Raw genomic sequence first — 18626 nt, 5'->3', positions numbered from 1 at the left:
GCTCTACCACTGAGCCATGGCCCCTCCCCACTGAATCAGACCACCAGCTCTTCCAAGGTCAGTATTGTCTACTCTGATGGGCTGCAGCTATCCAGGGTCTCAAGCAGAGGTCTTTCCCATCACTTAATACTGGTCCCTTTAACTGGAGATGCCAGGGATTGAACCTGGGACCTTCTGCATGCCAAGCAGAGGCTCTACCACTGAGCCACAGTCCCACCTCAAATTTCACACACAAAGTTGCCTTACACTGAATCAGACCCTTGATCCATCAAAGTCAGTATTGTCTACTCAGACCAGCAGCAGCTCTCCAGTGTCTCAGGCTGAGGTCTTTCCCATCACTTACTTGCCTAGTCCCTTTAACTGAAGATGCCGGAGATTGAACCTGGGACCTTCTGCATGCCAAGCAGATGCTCTACTACTGAGCCACAGCCCCTCCCCAAGAAGATAGGTCTATGTACATACATTGGTAGAGGGAAAAGGAAGGGGAGGCAGCGGTAGAATCCTTACACCACAGTCTTTCCTGGCCTGCCTGGCCGTGCCTGCACGCGCCTGTCCCAACGGAAACCCATTTGCTAAAAGACCTGTCACCACCTGCTTTCTGCATCAGCTATTTTATTGCAAATCCTCTCAGATTCAGATATGAAACAGAAATCTGCCCCCAAATCAACCTTCCTAGGAACCGCGGTTTTGTAGGACAGGTAGTATTAAATTAGCCTGGAATTGTGCGCACTGACTCATGCTGAGTGCCTTTCTCCGCTTTCCTGAGAAAACTCAGGTCAAAGAGCCATTTTGAACGGACAGGTAGGGTTGCCAACCTCTAGGTACTTGAAAAAGACACCTCTGTGTGTAGACAGAACATTAATGTAACAAAGTGAAAAATGATATATTAAATAAGCTACACAATTTGAAAAACAAGGTAAGTAACAGTACAAATGTATGTCTATCCTAATGGATTTGGACAGCAAGGTGAGTGACAAAGCATCTCTGAGGCTATCCTAATGATGGAATGAGGAAGAAAGCAATAATACTACAAGTGGTTCCGTTATTCGATTGAGAGGAGACATTATTCAACTATGTATTGATTGGAAGAGGGACTGATGAAGAATAGGAAACGGCCGTCTCCTCTTCTTTTCCTGACAGTGGAACCTGCTTTTTTTCTGTACCTTGCTGAAGGACAACTGAAAATAAGAAGATAAGCAAAACCCTTTGCAGCAATTTGTACAAGACTTGAACTTTTGCTATATATGGAATCTTATTAGGATAGCCTCAGAGATGCTTTGTCACTCACCTTGCTGTCAAAATCCATTAGGATAGATGTACATTTGTACTAGAATCATAGAATCATAGAGTTGGAAGGGACCACCAGGGTCATCAAGTCCAACCCCCTGCACAATGCAGGAAATTCACAACTACCTCCCCACACACACACACCCAGTGACCAGAAGATGGCCAAGGTGCCCTCCCTCTCATCATCTGCCTGAGGTCATAGAATCAGCATTGCTGACAGATGGCCATCTAGCCTCTGCTTAAAAACCTCCAGGGAAGGAGAACTCACCACCTCCCGAGGAAGCCTGTTCCACTGAGGAACCGCTTTAAACATTAGAAAGTTCTTCCTAATGTCTAGCCGGAAACTCTTTTTGATTTAATTTCAACCCGTTGTTTCTGGTCTGACCTTCTTGGGCAAGAACCAATGGGTTGAAATTAAATCAAAAGAGTTTCCATCTAGACATTAGGAAGAATACTGTTACTTACCTTGTTTTTCAAATTGTGTAGCTTATTTAATATATCATTTTGCACTTTGTTACATATATTCACTCCTGCGATTGTTTCCTAACAACCTCCAGGTACTAGCTGGAGATCTCCTGCTATTACAACTAATCTCCAGCCGATAGAGATCAGTTCCCCTGGAGAAAATGGCCACTTTGGCCATTGGACTCTATGGCATTGAAGTCCCTCCCCTTCCCCAAACCCTGCCCTCCTCAGGCTCTTCCCCAAAAACCTCCCGCCAGTGGTGAAGAAGGACCTGGCAACCCTATGGACAGGACATAAAGCAGCCTGCCAAAGCCCTGTTGCCTAGAGGCAAGAGCGAAATGAATGAACACCATAATCGGCAAAAAGGGACTTCTACGTCCGGTCTAAACTGTATGGCGAAAGCTCTGAAATGTTTCATGCAAACTCTCTGGCCTTGAAGACCATGTGTAATTGCCTTTCTTCTTCTCCCCCTGAGGTGCTTTACAGTAACCCCTGTCCCTTCCCAGGTGTTGCAACCCACATAGTGTTACTGAAAGTGGACAAGAACATGAGAACTCCATTCAGGGCTGGGGGCATTGCACCTTTTCTAAGGACTTTCCCGTCAAGGCGCTACACTGCTTGCGTGAACAACTCTTAATTGCAGTCAGTGGCATAGGAAGGGCCAGCCACAGGAAACCCACTGTGTATTTGAGGCATCTCCGAACAAAAGACGGACTGACTAAAAATTGAACCTGCAAGTAGGATTGCCAACTCCAAATTGGGAAATTGCTGGAGATTTTCGGGGTGGAGCCTGAGCAAGGTGGGGTTTAGGGAGGGGAGGGAGCTCAGTGGGGTAGAATGCCCAAGAGTCCACCCTCACTGATCCTCCAGATTGCTCTGGGAAGTACACCACCTCCCCTTTGGCTTCATAATAGGGCTGCCACCAGGTGGTGGCTGGAGACCTCCCGCTAGTACAACTGATCTCCAGGCGACAGATCAGTTCCCCTGGAGAAAATGGCTGCTTTGGAAGGAGGACTCTATGGCATTCTACCCCACTGAAGTCCCTCCCCTCCCCAAACCCCACCTGCCTCAGGCTCCGCCCCAAAAATCTCCCGCCGGTAGTGAAGAGGGACCTGGCAACCTTATTTGGACGTGATGGTTAGCAAGGCAGGTCTTCTCTGCCGCCAACTGCTCCCCAAACACCACCCTCTTCAGGCTCCACCCCAGAAACCTCCAGGTATTTCCCAACCCAGAGCTGGCAACCCTACTTCTAGCACTGGTCTTCCTTCCCACCCCATAGCAGCTGTTTGATGGTAGGGGTGCTATCCTGGGCTTGGACCTTTCACCCAAAATCTGGTTTGACTCTCAAGGGAATTTCTCATTTGACGCTGGCCCGAGACTGTGGGATTCAGGTTCCAGGGGGTACAGCTCCAACCATCTTCCGTCCGGGCAAACAATGGTGTATTTATGCAGGTGAACATTCACCAGAAACTCCCAGAGAAGGGGGGGGAACCGGAAGGAGAAAAACCGGTACAGATATCAGGTTGCAGAAGATTAGCATCTGTCTCTTCCTATTCCACAACTTGCAAAAGGGCTGAGAAGAGTCCCGCTAGAAAGTAACAAAGGGACTTAAAAGAATAAATCCACCCAGGTTGTGAATTTGGTTAATGTTTGTGTTTGTGTTGGCACTCTAAGACTATTTAGGTTCCTGTTTCTTAGATCTTTCAGCCGGTTGCTGGTTATTGGATTTGAAAGTTCTTACTTTAGTTTTACATCCTTTTAAGACACATGCTGAGTTCTATACGAATGTGGTTTAGATGTTTGTTTTTTTAAATTACCCAATAAGATGGTTTCATTGTTTAGCCATTTTGCTGCTGCTGTTTTACAGTTTTTGGTTGCGATGCCGTGATTTGACGGTGCTTGTTTCTCTGTTTGTTTGTTTTTTACTTTGAGCAAAATGTTGGAGAGGTGGTAAAAATAGTACAAAAAATAATTTTGGGTGCCGACCAAGGCCTACATAAGCATCCCCCTTGATCCTCCCCACAGCGTGTTTCAGGCACTCATCTTTTCCAGCAGTAGCCAGACTTCGCACAGTGGAGCAGTTCTGTTGCCAGGATGTAGAGTCTTCCAAGCATTCTCAAAGCAATAATTTGCACATCATCTTTTCCAGCAGTAGTCAGACTTCGCACAGTGGAGCAGTTCTGTTGCCACGATGTAGAACCTTCCAAGCATCCCCAAAGCAATAATTTGCACAGGTAAAAATGCAGTTCTTCCCTTTGCTGGCACATCCATTTTTACTGATTATGGCATGTGGAATCAAATTCCATGAGCAAAACGGGATGCATTTCCCCCTTTTCTCTAGAACGGATCACCTGGAGAGCAGCTCTCCTCATGAGCTTCTGGCACATCTCCTGAGGGGAAGGAGACAAGCTCAGAGCAGTGATTCATGCAGAGATGCCAACATCCACAGTTAATAATTTAATTTAATATTAATCGGGGAGGGGTCAAAGCAGGTATGGTGGTGCTAATGTCTCTGAATTTCTTTGCAGGGCTCTATAAGAACTGCATGGCTAGATCAGACCCAAGTCCACCTGGTCCAGCATTCTGTTCCCACAGTAGCCAGCCAGTTGTTTCTGGAGTGCTTACAAGCAAACCATGAAGGTGATGGTATGCCTTCAGTATAGAAAGGTATACTGCCCTTGAACATGGGTGCATGGGAACGGATAGGAAGCATATTGAACATGTCGAGAAGGGCTATCTTCTCCAACTGTCTGGCGTGCCAAGGTGTGGAAGAGGCAGGTTTCAGAGCCTGACCTTAGCACAGGAGAGCAAAAAGGTGTTCTCTGTCCAGTTTCCAAGATTTGGCAAAGGTGTGTTTTTGTGTGTGGTGGTGGCCGGCCGCTTCAGGGGGTTCCCCCCCCCACTGCAGAGAACGTTTGGAAGTTGCCGACCGATTGTGCCAATTGTATTGTATCTGTGATTCAAGCAAATGTAACAGCATTGGATCTGTGCCAGAGAGGAAAAGCGAAAGAATTAAACTGCGGGCCACAACCTTCTGTAAACTTTCTCCATAGTTTAGTTCTGTGGAACTCAGTGGCCCTTGCCTCTGGGGAAATGTTTAGCTCACACTAGCCAGTGTGAGGTTTTCAAAATTCAGCAGTGCCATTTAAGGGCAGGAGGGCCGTCTGGCCTCCCCCGTGTGATTCTTTCCTCAGAAGAATCTCTGGTTTGTTATGAGGCTCTTAAAACAAATCATTTTGAATGTGCCACCAAGGTGCCTCTACCTTTCTCCAAATTTGCTTTCCCACTTTCTTCATGAAACACATGGTTAAATTGTGGAACTCCCTGCCCCAGGATGTGGTGATGGCTGCCAACTTGGAAGGCTTTAAGAGGGGAGTGGACATGCTCATGGAGGAGAGGGGTATTCATGGCTACTAGTCAAAACGGATACTAGTCATGATGCATACCTATTCTCTCCAGGATCAGAGGAGCATGCCTATTACATTAGATGCAGAACACAGCCAGGATGCTGCTGCAGTCGTCTTGCTTGTGGGCTTCCTAGGGGCACTTGGTTGGCCACAGTGTGAACAGACTGCTGGACTTGACAAGCCTTGGTCTGATCCAGCATGGCTTTTCTTATGTTCTTGTGAGTCCGTTAGCAACACGTGTGTGCACATGTGGCTGCCAACGGCTGCAAAATTTCCACTGTGCCCTTGATGGACCTTGATCACCAGGGTCATCTAGTCCAACCCCCCGCACAATGCAGGAATTTCACAACTACACATCCAGTGACCCCTACTCCATGCTAAGAAGATGGCCAAAGTGCCCTCCTTCTCATCATCTGCCTAAGGTCATAGAATCAGCAGTTCTGACAGATGGCCATCTAGCCCCTTCTTAAAAACCTCCAGGGAAGGAGAGCTCACCACCTCCCGAGGAAGCCTGTTCCACTGAGGAACCGCTCTAACTGTTAGAAAATGCTTCCTAATGACTAGCCGGAAACTCTTTTGATTTAATTTCAACCCGTTGGTTTTGGTCTGACCTTCTAGGGCAACAGAAAACAACTCGGCACCATCCTCTATGACAGCCCTTCAAGCACTTGAAGATGTTTATCATATCCCCTCTCATGATGTATTATGGAATGTATTGAATTTGTTTTGCTCATGACCTGTTGGTCCACGAACATAAAGAATGGAATAAAGGAAAGGAATAAAGGAAAAGGAAAGGTTCCAAAGGCAATGGATGGATTTGGAAACCAAATCTAGGATGCAAGTCACTCTGTGTCTCTCTCTGGCCATTTATACATGGGAGGTTTTGCCTTGGATTTGCCACTCTATATATGCCCATTTCCCCAATCCGAATTCTCAAAACTCAAAAATAAGCCCCAGTGCAGAGTTCTGAGAATTCAGATGGGAAAAATATGCATCTAGATTCTCTCTCTCTGTGTGTTAAGTGCCGTCAAGTCGCTTCTGACTCCTGGCGACCCTATGAATGAAAGTCCTCCAAAACGTCTTACCTTTGCCAGCCTTGCTCAGATCTTGCAAATTGAAGGCCGTGGCTTCCTTTATGGAGTCCATCCACCTCTTGTTGGGTCTTCCTCTTTTCCTGCTGCCCTCCACTTTTCCTAGCATGACTGTCTTTTCCAGTGACTCTTGATTTCTCATAATGTGACCAAAATACGACAGCCTCAGTTTAGTCATTTTAGCTTCTAGGGTCAGTTCAGGCTTGGTTTGATCTACGACCCACTGATTTGTTTTTTTGGCAGTCCACGGTATCCATAACACTCTCCCCCAACACCACATTTCAAAGGGATCTCTTTTCTTCCTATCAGCTTTTTTCAATGTCCAGCTCTCACACCCATACATAGGAACAGGGAATAGGACGGCATGAATTAATCTCTAGATTCTCTCTCTCTGTGTGTGTTAAGTGCCGTCAGGTCGCTTCTGACTCATGGCGACCCTATGAATGAAAGTCCTCCAAAATGTCCTATCTTTGCCAGCCTTGCTCAGATCTTGCAAATTGTTACATGTGATGTGTGTGTGTTAAGTGCCGTCAAGTCGCCTCCGACTCATGGCGACCCTATGAATGAAAGTCCTCCAAAATGTCCTATTATTGATAGCCTTGCTCAGATCTTGCAAATTGAAGGCCGTGGCTCCCTTTACTGAGTCCGTCCACCTCTTGTTGGGTCTTCCTCTTTTCCTGCTGCCCTCAATTTCTCCTAGCATGACTCTCGATTCTAGAGAGCATCCGATGCATAAATGGCCTCTGCGTCTTGCAGGATTTCCCTCCCGCCTCCGGCTGCCGCAGCCGGGCCTGCTGCCCCCTCCCCGCCTCTCCCTCCCCTCCTCCCGGATCGCCATCTCTCGCGTGCGCTGTCTCACGCAAGAGCCGGCGGGGAGGCGGGGCGCGCCACGGCGGGGTCCGGGCCTCCTTCTTCCTGCGGCCGGCCGCACACCCCCGACACACCCCCCGGGCGGCGCAGCCAATGGGGGCCGGCCTGGCGTGACACACACGGCGCCACTTAAGCCCGGCCGGGCGCGCTTCCCCGGGGGAGGCTTTTCTGCGGGAGCATCGCGGCGTGGCGCGCAAGGACGCACGAGCCGGAGCCAGCGCAGCCAGGCAGCGGCCGCTCGGGGACCTCAGGCCAGACGCGCCTCGGGCCAGGCCGATCGGGCTCGGGACCGCCTCCAGCAGCAGCAGCCGGCCGGCCGGCCAGCCAGCCAGCCAGCCGCGTGGCCGGCGGAGCGGGAGGCTCGAGAGAGACCGAGGGAGAGGCGGAGGCGCGCGGCGCGGCGCCATGGAGTCCGGCGGCAAGGTGAGCGCGCCGGGCGGCCGGCGGGCGGGCGGGCGGAGGGCCCGGGGTCCCGGCGCCTCCTGCCTCCCTCCCCGGGTCCTTTCTTCCCCCCCCCCCCGCTTGGGGCCGCTCGATCGGGCTGCCGAGGGGGCGCTGCGGCGTCGCTGGACCCGGAGGCGGAGAGGGCGGGGGGTCAGGCGGCGGCTCCCTCGTGCGTCAAAGCCGGGAAGGCTCCCCCCCACCCCGCTTGCCGGCTACTGGGGGAGTTCTTTCCTTCTTTCTCGCCTTTCCTTTCTTTCTCTCCCTTTCTTTCTTTCTTTCTCTCCTTCTTTCCTTTCTTTCTTTCTCTCCTTTCTTTTCTTTCTTTCTCTCCTTTCTTTTCTTTCTTTCTCTCCTTTCTTTTCTTTCTTTCTTTCTTTCTTTCTCTCCTTCTTTCCTTTCTCTCCTTCTTTCTTTCTTTCATTCTTCTTTTCTTTCATTCTTCTTTTCTTTCTCTCCTTCTTTTCTTTCATTCTTCTTTTCTTTCCCTCCTTCTTTCCTTCTTTTCTTTCTCTCCTTCTTTCCTTCTCTCCTTTCTCTCCTTCTTTCCTTCTCTCCTTCTCTCCTTTCTTTCTTTCTTTCTTTCTTTCTTTCTTTCTTTCTCTCTTTCTTTCTTTCTCTCTTTCTTTCCTTTCTCTTCTTCTTTTCTTTCATTCTTCTTTTCTTTCTCTCCTTCTCTCCTTTTCTTTCTCTCCTTCTTTCCTTCTCTCCTTTCTCTCCTTCTTTCCTTCTCTCCTTTCTCTCCTTCTTTCTTTCTCTCCTTTATTTCCTTTCTTTCCTCTTTCTCTCTCTCTTTCTTTCTTTGAGCCAGCGTGGTGTAGTGGTTAAGAGCAGTGGTTTGGAGCGGTGGACTCTGATCTGGAGAACCGGGTTGGTTTCTCCACACACGAAGCCAGCTGGGGGACCTTGGGCTAGTCACACTCTCCCAGACCCACCTACCTCACAGGGTGTCTGTTGTAGGGAGGGGAAGCGAAGGCGACTGTAAGCCGGTTCCTTAAGTGGTAGAGAAAGTCGGCATATAGAAAGCAACTCTTCTTCTTCCATCCTTTCTTTCTTTCGTCCTTTGTACCCCGCCTTTCTCCCCAGCGGGGCCCCTAAGCGGGGAACATCCTTCCCTCCTCTCTTTTCTTAGCCGCCCCCCTTCTTTGGTTCTTCCATTGCAATGGTTTGGGGCAGACATCCTCTGATGGGCGGGGGGGGGGCGGAAACCTGGCCGTAGGGGAGGGAGGCGAACCCCCCGCCGTCTCCGATAACTTCGCCAAGTCCGACTGGACTTTGTTGCGCCCCCCTCTCTCCAATCTGTCCTAGGAGCCCCCACTGCTATTCATCGATTTCAGCTTCCTGGGGGTCATAGAACCATAGGCCATTTATGCCTGGGATGCTTCGCCTTGGGTTTGCCGCTCTCTAGATGCACATTTCCCCCCTCCGGATTCTCAAAACTCTACCTGGGGGCTTATTGTTGAGTTTTAAGAATTCGGAGGGGGAAAACGTGCATCTAGAGAGCGGCAAACCTAGAGGCACCTCCCAGGCATAAATGGCCATGGAGTTGGAAGGGACCCCCCAGGGTCATCTAGTCCAACCCCCTGCACAGTGCGGGAAATTCACAACCGCCTCCCCCCCCGCACACACACCCCAGCCCCAGTGACCCCCGCGATCCATTCCCGCGGATCCCTCCCTGCCTTCCGCGCTTCTCGAGTCTCTCCCGGTTGCCCTGGAAAGGCCACGCCGGTCCTCCGGCTCCCGCCAGCCGGCCTTTCTCTCCGCCCCCTGGGCTGCCGGAGCCAGATCCGGGGTTGGCTGCGCGAGGGCGCGGGGGAAATGCTGCCGCTTCCCCCGGCGGCGGCGGCGGCCACGTGCACGCGCCCGCGTGGCTAACGGACCCCGGGGGACCGAGCGCCCCTGGGACTCCCTGGCCCGCGTTCCCCTCGCCCTGGTTTTGTCTCCACTTGCAAAAACGGGAGGGAAGCCAAAAGATTGGACACCCCTGGTCTGGGGCAATCTCTGTCCTTAGTTTTCAGATTCTCTACGGGCAATAGTTTCCCTCTTTTCTCTGTGGGCAAGCATGTTTTGCCTGTTTCTCTATGGGCAAGCGTGGTTTCCCTGTTTCTCTACGGGCAAACGTGGTTTCCCTGTTTCTCTATGGGCAAGTGTGTTTTGCCTGATTCTCTATGGACAACCTTGCAATCGCTGTTTTCAGATTCTCTATGGGCAATAGTTCCCCTCTTTCTCTATGGGCAAGCGTGGTGTCCCTGTTTCTCTATGGGCAAGCGTGGTCTCCCTTATTCTCGATGGGCAAGTGTGGTTTCCCTGTTTATGGGCAAGCGTGTTTTGCCTGCTTCTCTATTGGCAACCATGCAATCGGTGTTTTCAGATTCTCTATGGGCAATAGTTTCCCTCTTTCTCTATGGGCAAGCGTTGTCTCCCTGTTTCTCTATGGGCAAGCGTGGTGTCCCCGTTTCTCTATGGGCAAGCGTGGTGTCCCCGTTTCTCTATGGGCAAGCGTGGTTTCCCCATTTCTCTATGGGCAAGCGTGATTTCCCCGTTTCTCTATGGGCAAGTGTGGTTTCCCCGTTTTTCTATGGGCAAGCAAGGTTTCCCTTATTCTCGATGGGCAAGCGTGTTTTGCCTGATTTTCTATTGGCAATCATGCAATCGCTGTCCTTAGTTTTCGGATTCTCTATGGGCAAGTGTAGTTTCCTTATTTCTCTATGGGCAAGTGTGGTTCGCCTTATTCTCAATTGGCAAGCGTGTTTTGCCTGATTCTCGATTGGCAATAATGCATTCTCGATTGGCAATCATGCACTCTCTATGGGCAATCGTGTATTGTCTATGGGCAATTGGTCCTTAGTTTTAGTATGATTGGCAATCATGCAATCACTGTCCTTAGTTTTCGGATTCTCTATGGGCAAGCATAGCTTCCATGTTTCTCTGTGGGCAGGCGTGGTCTCCCTTATTCTCTGTGGGCAAGTGTGGTTTCCTTGTTTCTCTATGGGCAAGTGTGGTTTGCCTTATTCTCAATTGGCAATCATAGTTTGCCTTATTCTCTAGGGCAAACGTGTTTTGCCTGATTCTCTATTGGCAATCATGCAATTGCTGTCCTTAGTTTTCAGATTCTCTATGGGCAAGCGTAGTTTCCCTGTTTCTCTATGGGTGAAGCATGGTTTCCCTTATTCTCAGTGGGCAAGTGTGTTTTGCCTGATTCTCAATTGGCAATAATGCATTCTCGATTGGCAGTCGTGCAGTCTCTATGGGCAATCGCTGTCCTTAATTTTAGTATTTCCCTGCAAAAATGGCCGCGGTCGTGTGCAAGCGGTTCTGCTGGGTTTCCCGCTTGAGGAAACCGGAAAGAGCTTCGGAGTGTGGGGATCTGGTTCTTTTGCACACGCTGGGCCCCGCAAAGCAACCCCCCCCCCAAAAAGGTGGGCCTTTATGAGAGAAAGTAAGATCTGGAGGTTTTTAAGAAGAGGTTAGATGGCCATCCGTCAGCAATGCTGATTCTATGACCTTAGGCAGATCATGAGAAAAAGGGCATCTTGGCCATCTTCTGGGAATTGAGTAGGGGTCACTGGGGGTGTGGGGGGGAGGTAGTTGTGAATTTCCTGCATTGTGCAGGGGATTGGACTAGATGACCCTGGTGGTCCCTCCCAACTCTATGATTCTATGATCTTGGTTGTGTTTTGGGTGGCCCTTTCCAGAACTTCAGGTGCTTTGGCTTCCTGAAAACAGGGGCCACTGAAAATATCCAGCGCTTCAACCATCTTGTTCTGAGCATCTTGGATGATGATGGTATTACTCACTGGAATAAACCGCTGGAGAACTTCCTGCCTCCCCCATGGTCAAATTTCAGTTCTTTTATAGCCGTGACCCAGCAGTTGGATTAGCCTTAGCCTTATAAGTATTTCCTCCCAACAATTTAGTTTTGGATAAAGTTTTTATTTGTGACAACTGAAGCACTCGCTTATTTACTATGGTATTAGGCCCTTCCTCCAACACCGTCAGGGCCATGCCGGTCTGTCTTCACAACACCCCTACGAGGTAGGCTAGGTTGATGAATCGGTGAGCGTTGTGATTTGAACTCGGGCCGTCTTCGTCTCGGTCAAACTCTTTCCAATACATGGCACTGGTTTTCAGGCTGACTGAGTGGCAGTTTTGGAGAAAGATGGTGGATCTGCGTGTGCTATGGGCTTGTGACGGTTTACAATGTACGTCTAATGGATTTTGTCCCACTAGAGATAGCCACAGGGGTCATATAGGCCAGTAAATACTGCTGGGTTTGGTGAGGTTTATTGCCCAGTAAGTGTGCCAAAAAATTTCAGGTCAAGGTTCAAACGGCACACAGTGGCAGTCAAACCCTTTTGTTGAAACATGAATCTGACCCAATCGCATACCGTGGGGATTTTAAAATTTGTTTTCAGTAAAGGTAAAGGTGCCCTGACCTGGATGGCCCAGGCTAGCCTGATCTCATCAGATCTCAGAAGCTAAGCAGGGTCAGCCCTGGTTAGTATTTTGATGGGAGACCTCCAAGGAAGTCCAGGGTTGCTATACAGAGGAAGGCACTGGCAAACCACCTCTGTTAGTCTCTTGCCTTGAAAACCCCATAAGGGGTTGCCATAAGTTGGCTGCGACTTGACGGCACTTTACGCACACACAAAGGTAAAAGGTAAAGGTCCTCTGTGCAAGCACCGGGTCATTCTTGACCCATGGGGTGATGTCACATCCCGACATTTTCTAGGCAGACTTTGTTTATGTGGTGGTTTGCCAGTGCCTTCCCCAGTTTTCAGTAGGGGATTGATATTTTGAGCAGAAGAAGTGAGCCTTATCTCCCTACAGCCCTTCTCCTAGGGTGCTTTTCCTCCGTTTGAACTCTGATCATAATCATTAAGAACCGACCAATCATAATAATTAAAAACCATGAGAGGGAAGGCATCTTGGCCATCTTCTGGGCATGGAGTAGGGGCCACTGGGTGTGTGGAGGGGAGATAGTGGTGAATTTCCACTGCATTGTGCAGGGGGTTGATCTAGATGGCCCTGGTGGTCCCTTCCAACTCAAGGTGAGAGATGAGCAGAGGTGGTTTGCCGTTGCCTTCCTGATCCCAAATGCATTGAACATAATATATCTGGGAGAGAAGCACCTGAAAGAGAGAGGGGAGGGGACTGAAGGGATGTAGACAGCAAAGCACCCCTGTGCTCCGTTGATGAAAAATTGCCCCCCTCCTAAACATTTTATAGCCAAATACATCTTGGGCAAATACAGCAAACACCACATCCTGTCCTCACTTAAGGCTGCTTCTACAGGATGCAGTTTCTTTCATTCAGGGGCTTCTGCTTAACTGGCTTGAGGAGCAGGCCGCTGGTCGCCCCATGGCTGGCAGTGTGCTTTTCCAGACTGGGGAGGGAGACTGTCTCATCCCCCCATTTTGGCCCAACATTTGCACTCTGGTAACCTGGTGGGGAAAGAGGGATTTATGCCAAGGGCAGCTCTGATGTGAGCAATATGAAATGCTTGGTTTGCAAATCTGTACTTTGTTCTTTTGAGCATCTCCCTCAATGGGCTTGCCGCTTTACAGAATGGCTGTAAGTACACAACCCTCTTTGAGGTCCTTGCCCCAGGCAAAAAGAGGATGAATGGGATCTGTTGCCTTCGCTTGGGTTTAGCTTCTGTTAGGGATGAGGAGTTAGGGTGGTGACTAAACTGAGGCTGTCATACTTTGGAAATATTATGAGAAGACAAGAGTCACTGGAAAAGACAGTCATGCTAGGAAAAGTTGAAGGCAGCAGGAAAAGAGGAAGACCCAACAAGAGATGGATTGACTCTATAAAGGAAGCCACGGCCCTCAATTTGCAAGATCTGATCAAGGCTGTAAAGGATAGGACGTTTTGGAGGACGCTGATTCATAGGGTCGCCATGAGTCGGAAACAACTTGATGGCACTTAACACACACACACAGAACAGCTAGATCTGACTCCAAAAGCATCTTTGAAACCAACAAGATTTCCAGAGTATGAGTTTTCGAGAGTCAAAGCTCACACCCCCCAAAATCTAGTTGGCAGTCTTAAAAAATAATAATATAAATATATTTTTTTAAATAAAGCAGTAACGCTTCTCTCTGCTAACAGTTGTTTAAATTGATTACATGGAATGGGGAGCAAGCCTTTTAAACAAAAAAAAAGATAGAGACATTAAAAAACAATTAAACACAGCAGCCCCGATCCATCTCCAGTTAGGTATGACTCAGATCCCCTGCGTGCAAATCAGAGTGAAGTTCCCCATGACTAATCGTTCAATCCTAAAGAGAGTTACTCCAGTCTAAACCCATTCATTTCAAGTTCACCATGACTAACAATGGAATTTTAAAGGGAATTACTCCAGTCTAATCCTGTTCATTTCAATGGGCTTAGTCTGAAGTAACTCTGCATAGGATTGCATGGTAACTTTAGCAGGATTGAGCCAATCAATGTGCCATTAAGTGCCTCATTAAAGAAAGGGATGCAAGGAATTCAAAGGAATGTTGATAGGAGTATATAAACTTCAGTGTTTTATAGTTATCAGTTAGATTAAAGGAACCAAGATAATGTGTTTATTATATGACGCAGAAGGAGAAATTGCTTTGATAACTTCCGTCTGTAGAGTATTTACGTCTGACTGTTATATGAAAAAGCATTTTGAGGCAAAGTAGTTATATTTGAAAGTTTGTTTCATTTATCATGATGAGGGGAAATATTTATTTTCATCATTTTCTTTTCATTATTTAGCATTTTTGTGTATTGTGGTGGTGGGGGGACACCTATCTTTTCCTTCTTTAAGAATGTAGGCTTTTGCCCATATTTCCAAAAAGCTTATCCCATCATAACTCGGTCGATTTTGGATTTAAGGCTCCATTTGTAGCTGATACAATTTGGCAACTGGGAGAAGGAAGTAATATCCTCAACATAATTTTCAAATGTTTTATACTCTGGCAGAGGTCTCTCTGCTCTTTGAAATACAAATTGAAAACCTGGCTTCCCAGTTTGACAGCTGAATTACTCTGTGAGGTAGTATTTCAGCTTTTTTGGGGGTATGTGTGTAAATGTCAACGACTGTTCAGATTGTTTTGGGAGTGACTTATGCCCCCAGAGGAGTTTTTTGAAACTCAGATGTCCCAATTATCTGCTTTTTTAACATCTTCTATTTCCAGGAAAATGCAATTGTGTAATTTAAGTGTGAATTTAGAACGATTCTTTCCCCAGCATGCTGGGGGTAGACGACTGGGGAAGGCAATGGCAAACCACCCCGCGGACATGGTCAGTAATGCTCTGGTGTTTGTACAGGGGACTACCTTCCCCTTTCCTTTCCCTTGAGAAACAGAGAGGTGTGTTGTGATTCTGGAACAAAATACTAAATATTTCAATATTCTCCTATCTTGATGTTTCGGTTTGCAGGGAAGAATGACTTCTGTGCAGTAAACACCCAAGGCAGTGTTTGAAATTGGTCTTTCTGCCCTAAGCTAACGGTGATGCTATAAGATCCTTCTGCTCAGTCTTTTTCCCCTGACTATATCGTTGTTTCTTAATGAATTAAAATAGTGTTTATTCTTTGTTTTAAATCTATTGCCCCATCAAATTAAAAAAAAATCTCTTTAGGAGTGTCATAGAATCATAGAGTTGGAAGGGACCACCAGGGTCATCTAGTCCAACCACCTTCACAATGCAGGAAACTCACAACTACCTCCTCCACACACACCCAGTGCCCAGAAGATGGCCAAGATGCCCCCCTCCCATGAGCTGCCCAAGTTCATAGAATCAGCATTGCTGACAGATGGCCATCTAGCCTCTGCTTGGCCATCTTCATGACCAAGATTTCTTTGGAAGAATAAATCTCTCTCCCCCCCCCCCCCACCTCCAATTGTCAAGAACCATTGGGACAGGCAGTGGGTAGTGTTTTGGGCCTGGATCTCAAATCTTGCATCATATATGAACTCCCTCAGTGTTTCTGAGCCAGTCACTATTTTGGCCTCAGTTCACCATCTGTAAAACTGGTGACCTAATTATTTGTTTATGACGCTTCTCCCCCACTTTTCCTCCAACCTACTGAGCTTACTCGAGGTTCCCAGAAAGTCAACCATCCAGGTGGTTTACAGGCCAAACCCGCTTAACTAGAGTTAACAAGTCACATCCCCAAATAGTAGTGAGCCAGTGTGGTGTAGTGGTTAAGAGCAGTGGTTTGGAGCAGTGGAGTCTGATCTGGAGAACTGGGTTTGGTTCCCCACTCCTACACATGAGCGGTGGAGGCTAATCTGGTGAACTGGATTTGTTTCCCCACTCCTACACACAAAGCCAGCTGGGTGACCTTGGGCAAGTCACACTCTCTCAACCTCACCTACCTCACAGGGTTTCTGTTGTGGGGAAGGGAAGGTGATTGTAAGCCGGTTTGAGTCTCCCTTAAGTGGTAGAGAAAGTCGGCATATAAAAACCAACTCTTCTTCTTGTTTGGATACATACATATTTTTACATATTATCAGTTCAGCTACTGATTTTTCTCAAGAAAAAACATGCTGCTGTGAGTATCATTTTTTTGCACTCATGCGATTAACGGTCAAGCCAGATCTCTCTTTGCTGGTTTTCCGTGCCTTGGGAAACACCGAAACATTGACGGCGATGTATTCACAGTAAACAAATCCTTATTCTGCAATCATTTAAACACTGAACGTTTTATATCCCTACTTCCAGGAAGCTCTGGGGTTACGCTGCGAGGCCCCACACACTCAAGGGCCTTTTTGAGGAGCAGAATATTGGAGGCCAGCCGATCGAAGCCCAGACAGCAGCCCTCCAGATGTGAGCTGGGGGGGGGTAATCCTTCCCCCCCACTTCCCTGGAAGATTTCAACCGGGGATGCCACGGGACTGCGTGCATGCAAAGCCTCCCCTCCATTTATAACGTTATAAAGCCATGGGGAGAGTCACTTCCCCACCCCCTTCGGCAGTGGAAAGCTTCATCGCCTGATTCTGACGGTCAGGAAATATTTCCCGCGCATTACTGTTCTGTAGTGTGCCGTATCCAGGAGGGATTGGCCAGCGTGGTGTAGTGGTCAAGAGCAGCGGTTTGGAGCGGCGGACTCTGATCTGGTGAACCGGGGTTGATTCCCCCACTCCTCCACCTGAGTGGCGGAGGCTAATCTGGTGAACCGGGTTGATTCCCCCACTCCTTCACATGAAGCCTTCTGGGTGAACTTGGGCTAGCTACAGCTCTCTCAGCCCCACCTACCTCACAGGGTGTCTGTTGTGGGGAGAGGAAAGGAAGGCGATTGTAAGCCGGTTTGATTCTTCCTTAAGTGGTAGAGAAAGTCGGCATATAGAAACCAGCTCCTCCTCCTCTTCTTCTTTTAAAAACATTTTATTAAGAATTTCACATAGAAAAACAACAATTTCATTCCTGCTCACACATACAGTCTGTTAACACTTCTAGGGTTTTCGGTAAACAATTGCCATTACAAAAACACTCTTTTTAAGCCTTACAAAAAATTTTTTTATTTTAATAATGTACTATTCTGAATCCAACACAGGTAATTCCATTTAGCTTGTAAATACATTATGCATTAATCTAACTATTTATCTGCAGCTCCTCTTCTTCTAAATGAAACCGTCTGGCTTCCCGTGGTGGTCCCTCCCCCCGGGTACCACCGTTGCATGTCTGAATTTTTAAAAAGCGGCCCCCGATTTCAACATGCATGTGTTCTTTCCTTCCTGCTTTGCTGCGTCTCTGGGAGGGCAGGCGGAAGCCAGCCAAGCTGAGCAGAGGCCCTGCCCACATCAGAGGGCATTTGAGGTGACAGCTTTCCCCTCCTTTCTGGGTCAGGATGCTTTTGCAACGCTCAGTTTTGCAAGGTTGTCCTCAGATTCCTTTCTTCCCATTCCCTGCTCCGGGGTTGCGCTCGGGGCTTGTCGCAGTGGTTGGAGCTGGAGCCTGACACTTCGATTGCAGATGGCAAATCTGTTTCGTGCCGCCTGGGGTGGGAGGGAGAAGGGGGAGGAAGAGCCGGGGAGGGATTTTGGCACCGTTGACTCTTTGGTGGCTCATAAGGTGGGGATTTGAAACAGGAACTTGGGACGTGACGGACGGGAGCACACTTTCCGGAGGGAAAGGAAGGAAAGGCCTTCTCTGCAGGAACGTGGGGCTCCTTCGCCAGCCTGCTTCCCCTCCCTCCCTTGCAAGAGGCAGCTCTTTAGGAAACTGATAGGATTAAAACAAATAACTTTTAAAGAAGGCGGAATCTCTTTGCTCCCTCATCAAAGTGGCCTGGCGCACAATGGAAGGGCCTTTGATCCCTCGGACAGAGGCAGCTTTGGGCTAGCTCAGGTTGCAGGGAGTTGCCCCCGATCATTGTCGAGAAAGGGGATAATAATAAATATTCCTCGCCGTTATTTATTATCATTCTTGTCCTTGTTGGCCGCCAGGATTGTAAGGGGCTCCACAGATCCTGTGCCTGTCCGGAGACAATAATGGGCCAGAGGCGGGCGTGTTTGCTGGGGATTTTCCACCAGAAGACACAGTTTGTTCTCCAAAGTTTCAGGAGGCGATTTGAGCCTCTCACCTAAAAAGGGGTCAAATCGACTTGGAGAAGTAGGGAAAATGGATTAAACTTGTTAAACAGCCCATTCCTGAGGTTGGGGGCTGAATGGGCTTAGTGCTTCTACAGCTTAGTGAGGTCAAGTGCCATTTTTTTTTTTTAATGCCCCCTCCTGCAATTTTATTTTATTTTTTAAAATTGTAATGCATACTCTGAAGGTACAGGGACTATATTTGCTTCAACTGCACGTGCAAGATGCAAGAGACAAAATATAGAGCCGAACAGATAGAATGATATATTTTCTAAATTTTAAAAATATTTTCTCCCCAGGTTTTTTTTTTTTTTTTTTGCTGTCTTCTGTGCTTTTATGACCTAAGGGAAATATTAAATGAAGTAGAAAAGAGCAGGAGTCCAGTAGCACCTTAAAGGCTAATGAAATGCCTGAAAAAGTGACCTGTGACTCACAGAAGCTCACACCCTGCCAGAAATGTTGTTAGTCTTTAAGGCGCTGCTGGACTCTTG

At 48.2% G+C, this 18626-nt stretch overlaps 1 protein-coding gene across 1 annotated transcript in view; it reads left to right on the top strand.

The window, feature by feature from the left end:
* The first annotated feature begins 7514 nt into the window (after window positions 1-7514).
* SLC2A1 (solute carrier family 2 member 1) overlaps window positions 7515-18626 on the top strand; it is a 45081-nt gene continuing 33969 nt past the window's right edge. Inside the window, exon 1 of the mRNA XM_056864891.1 lies at window positions 7515-7543. Coding sequence (XP_056720869.1) covers window positions 7526-7543 — 18 coding nt within the window. The 5' untranslated portion in view covers window positions 7515-7525. The remainder of the gene's footprint in view (window positions 7544-18626) is intronic.

The sequence above is a fragment of the Euleptes europaea genome, chromosome 19, assembly GCF_029931775.1.
Source record: "Euleptes europaea isolate rEulEur1 chromosome 19, rEulEur1.hap1, whole genome shotgun sequence".
Taxonomy (NCBI): domain Eukaryota; kingdom Metazoa; phylum Chordata; class Lepidosauria; order Squamata; family Sphaerodactylidae; genus Euleptes; species Euleptes europaea.
Note: the sequence above shows the minus strand (reverse complement) of the source record. Positions and strands in the feature narration are given on the sequence as shown.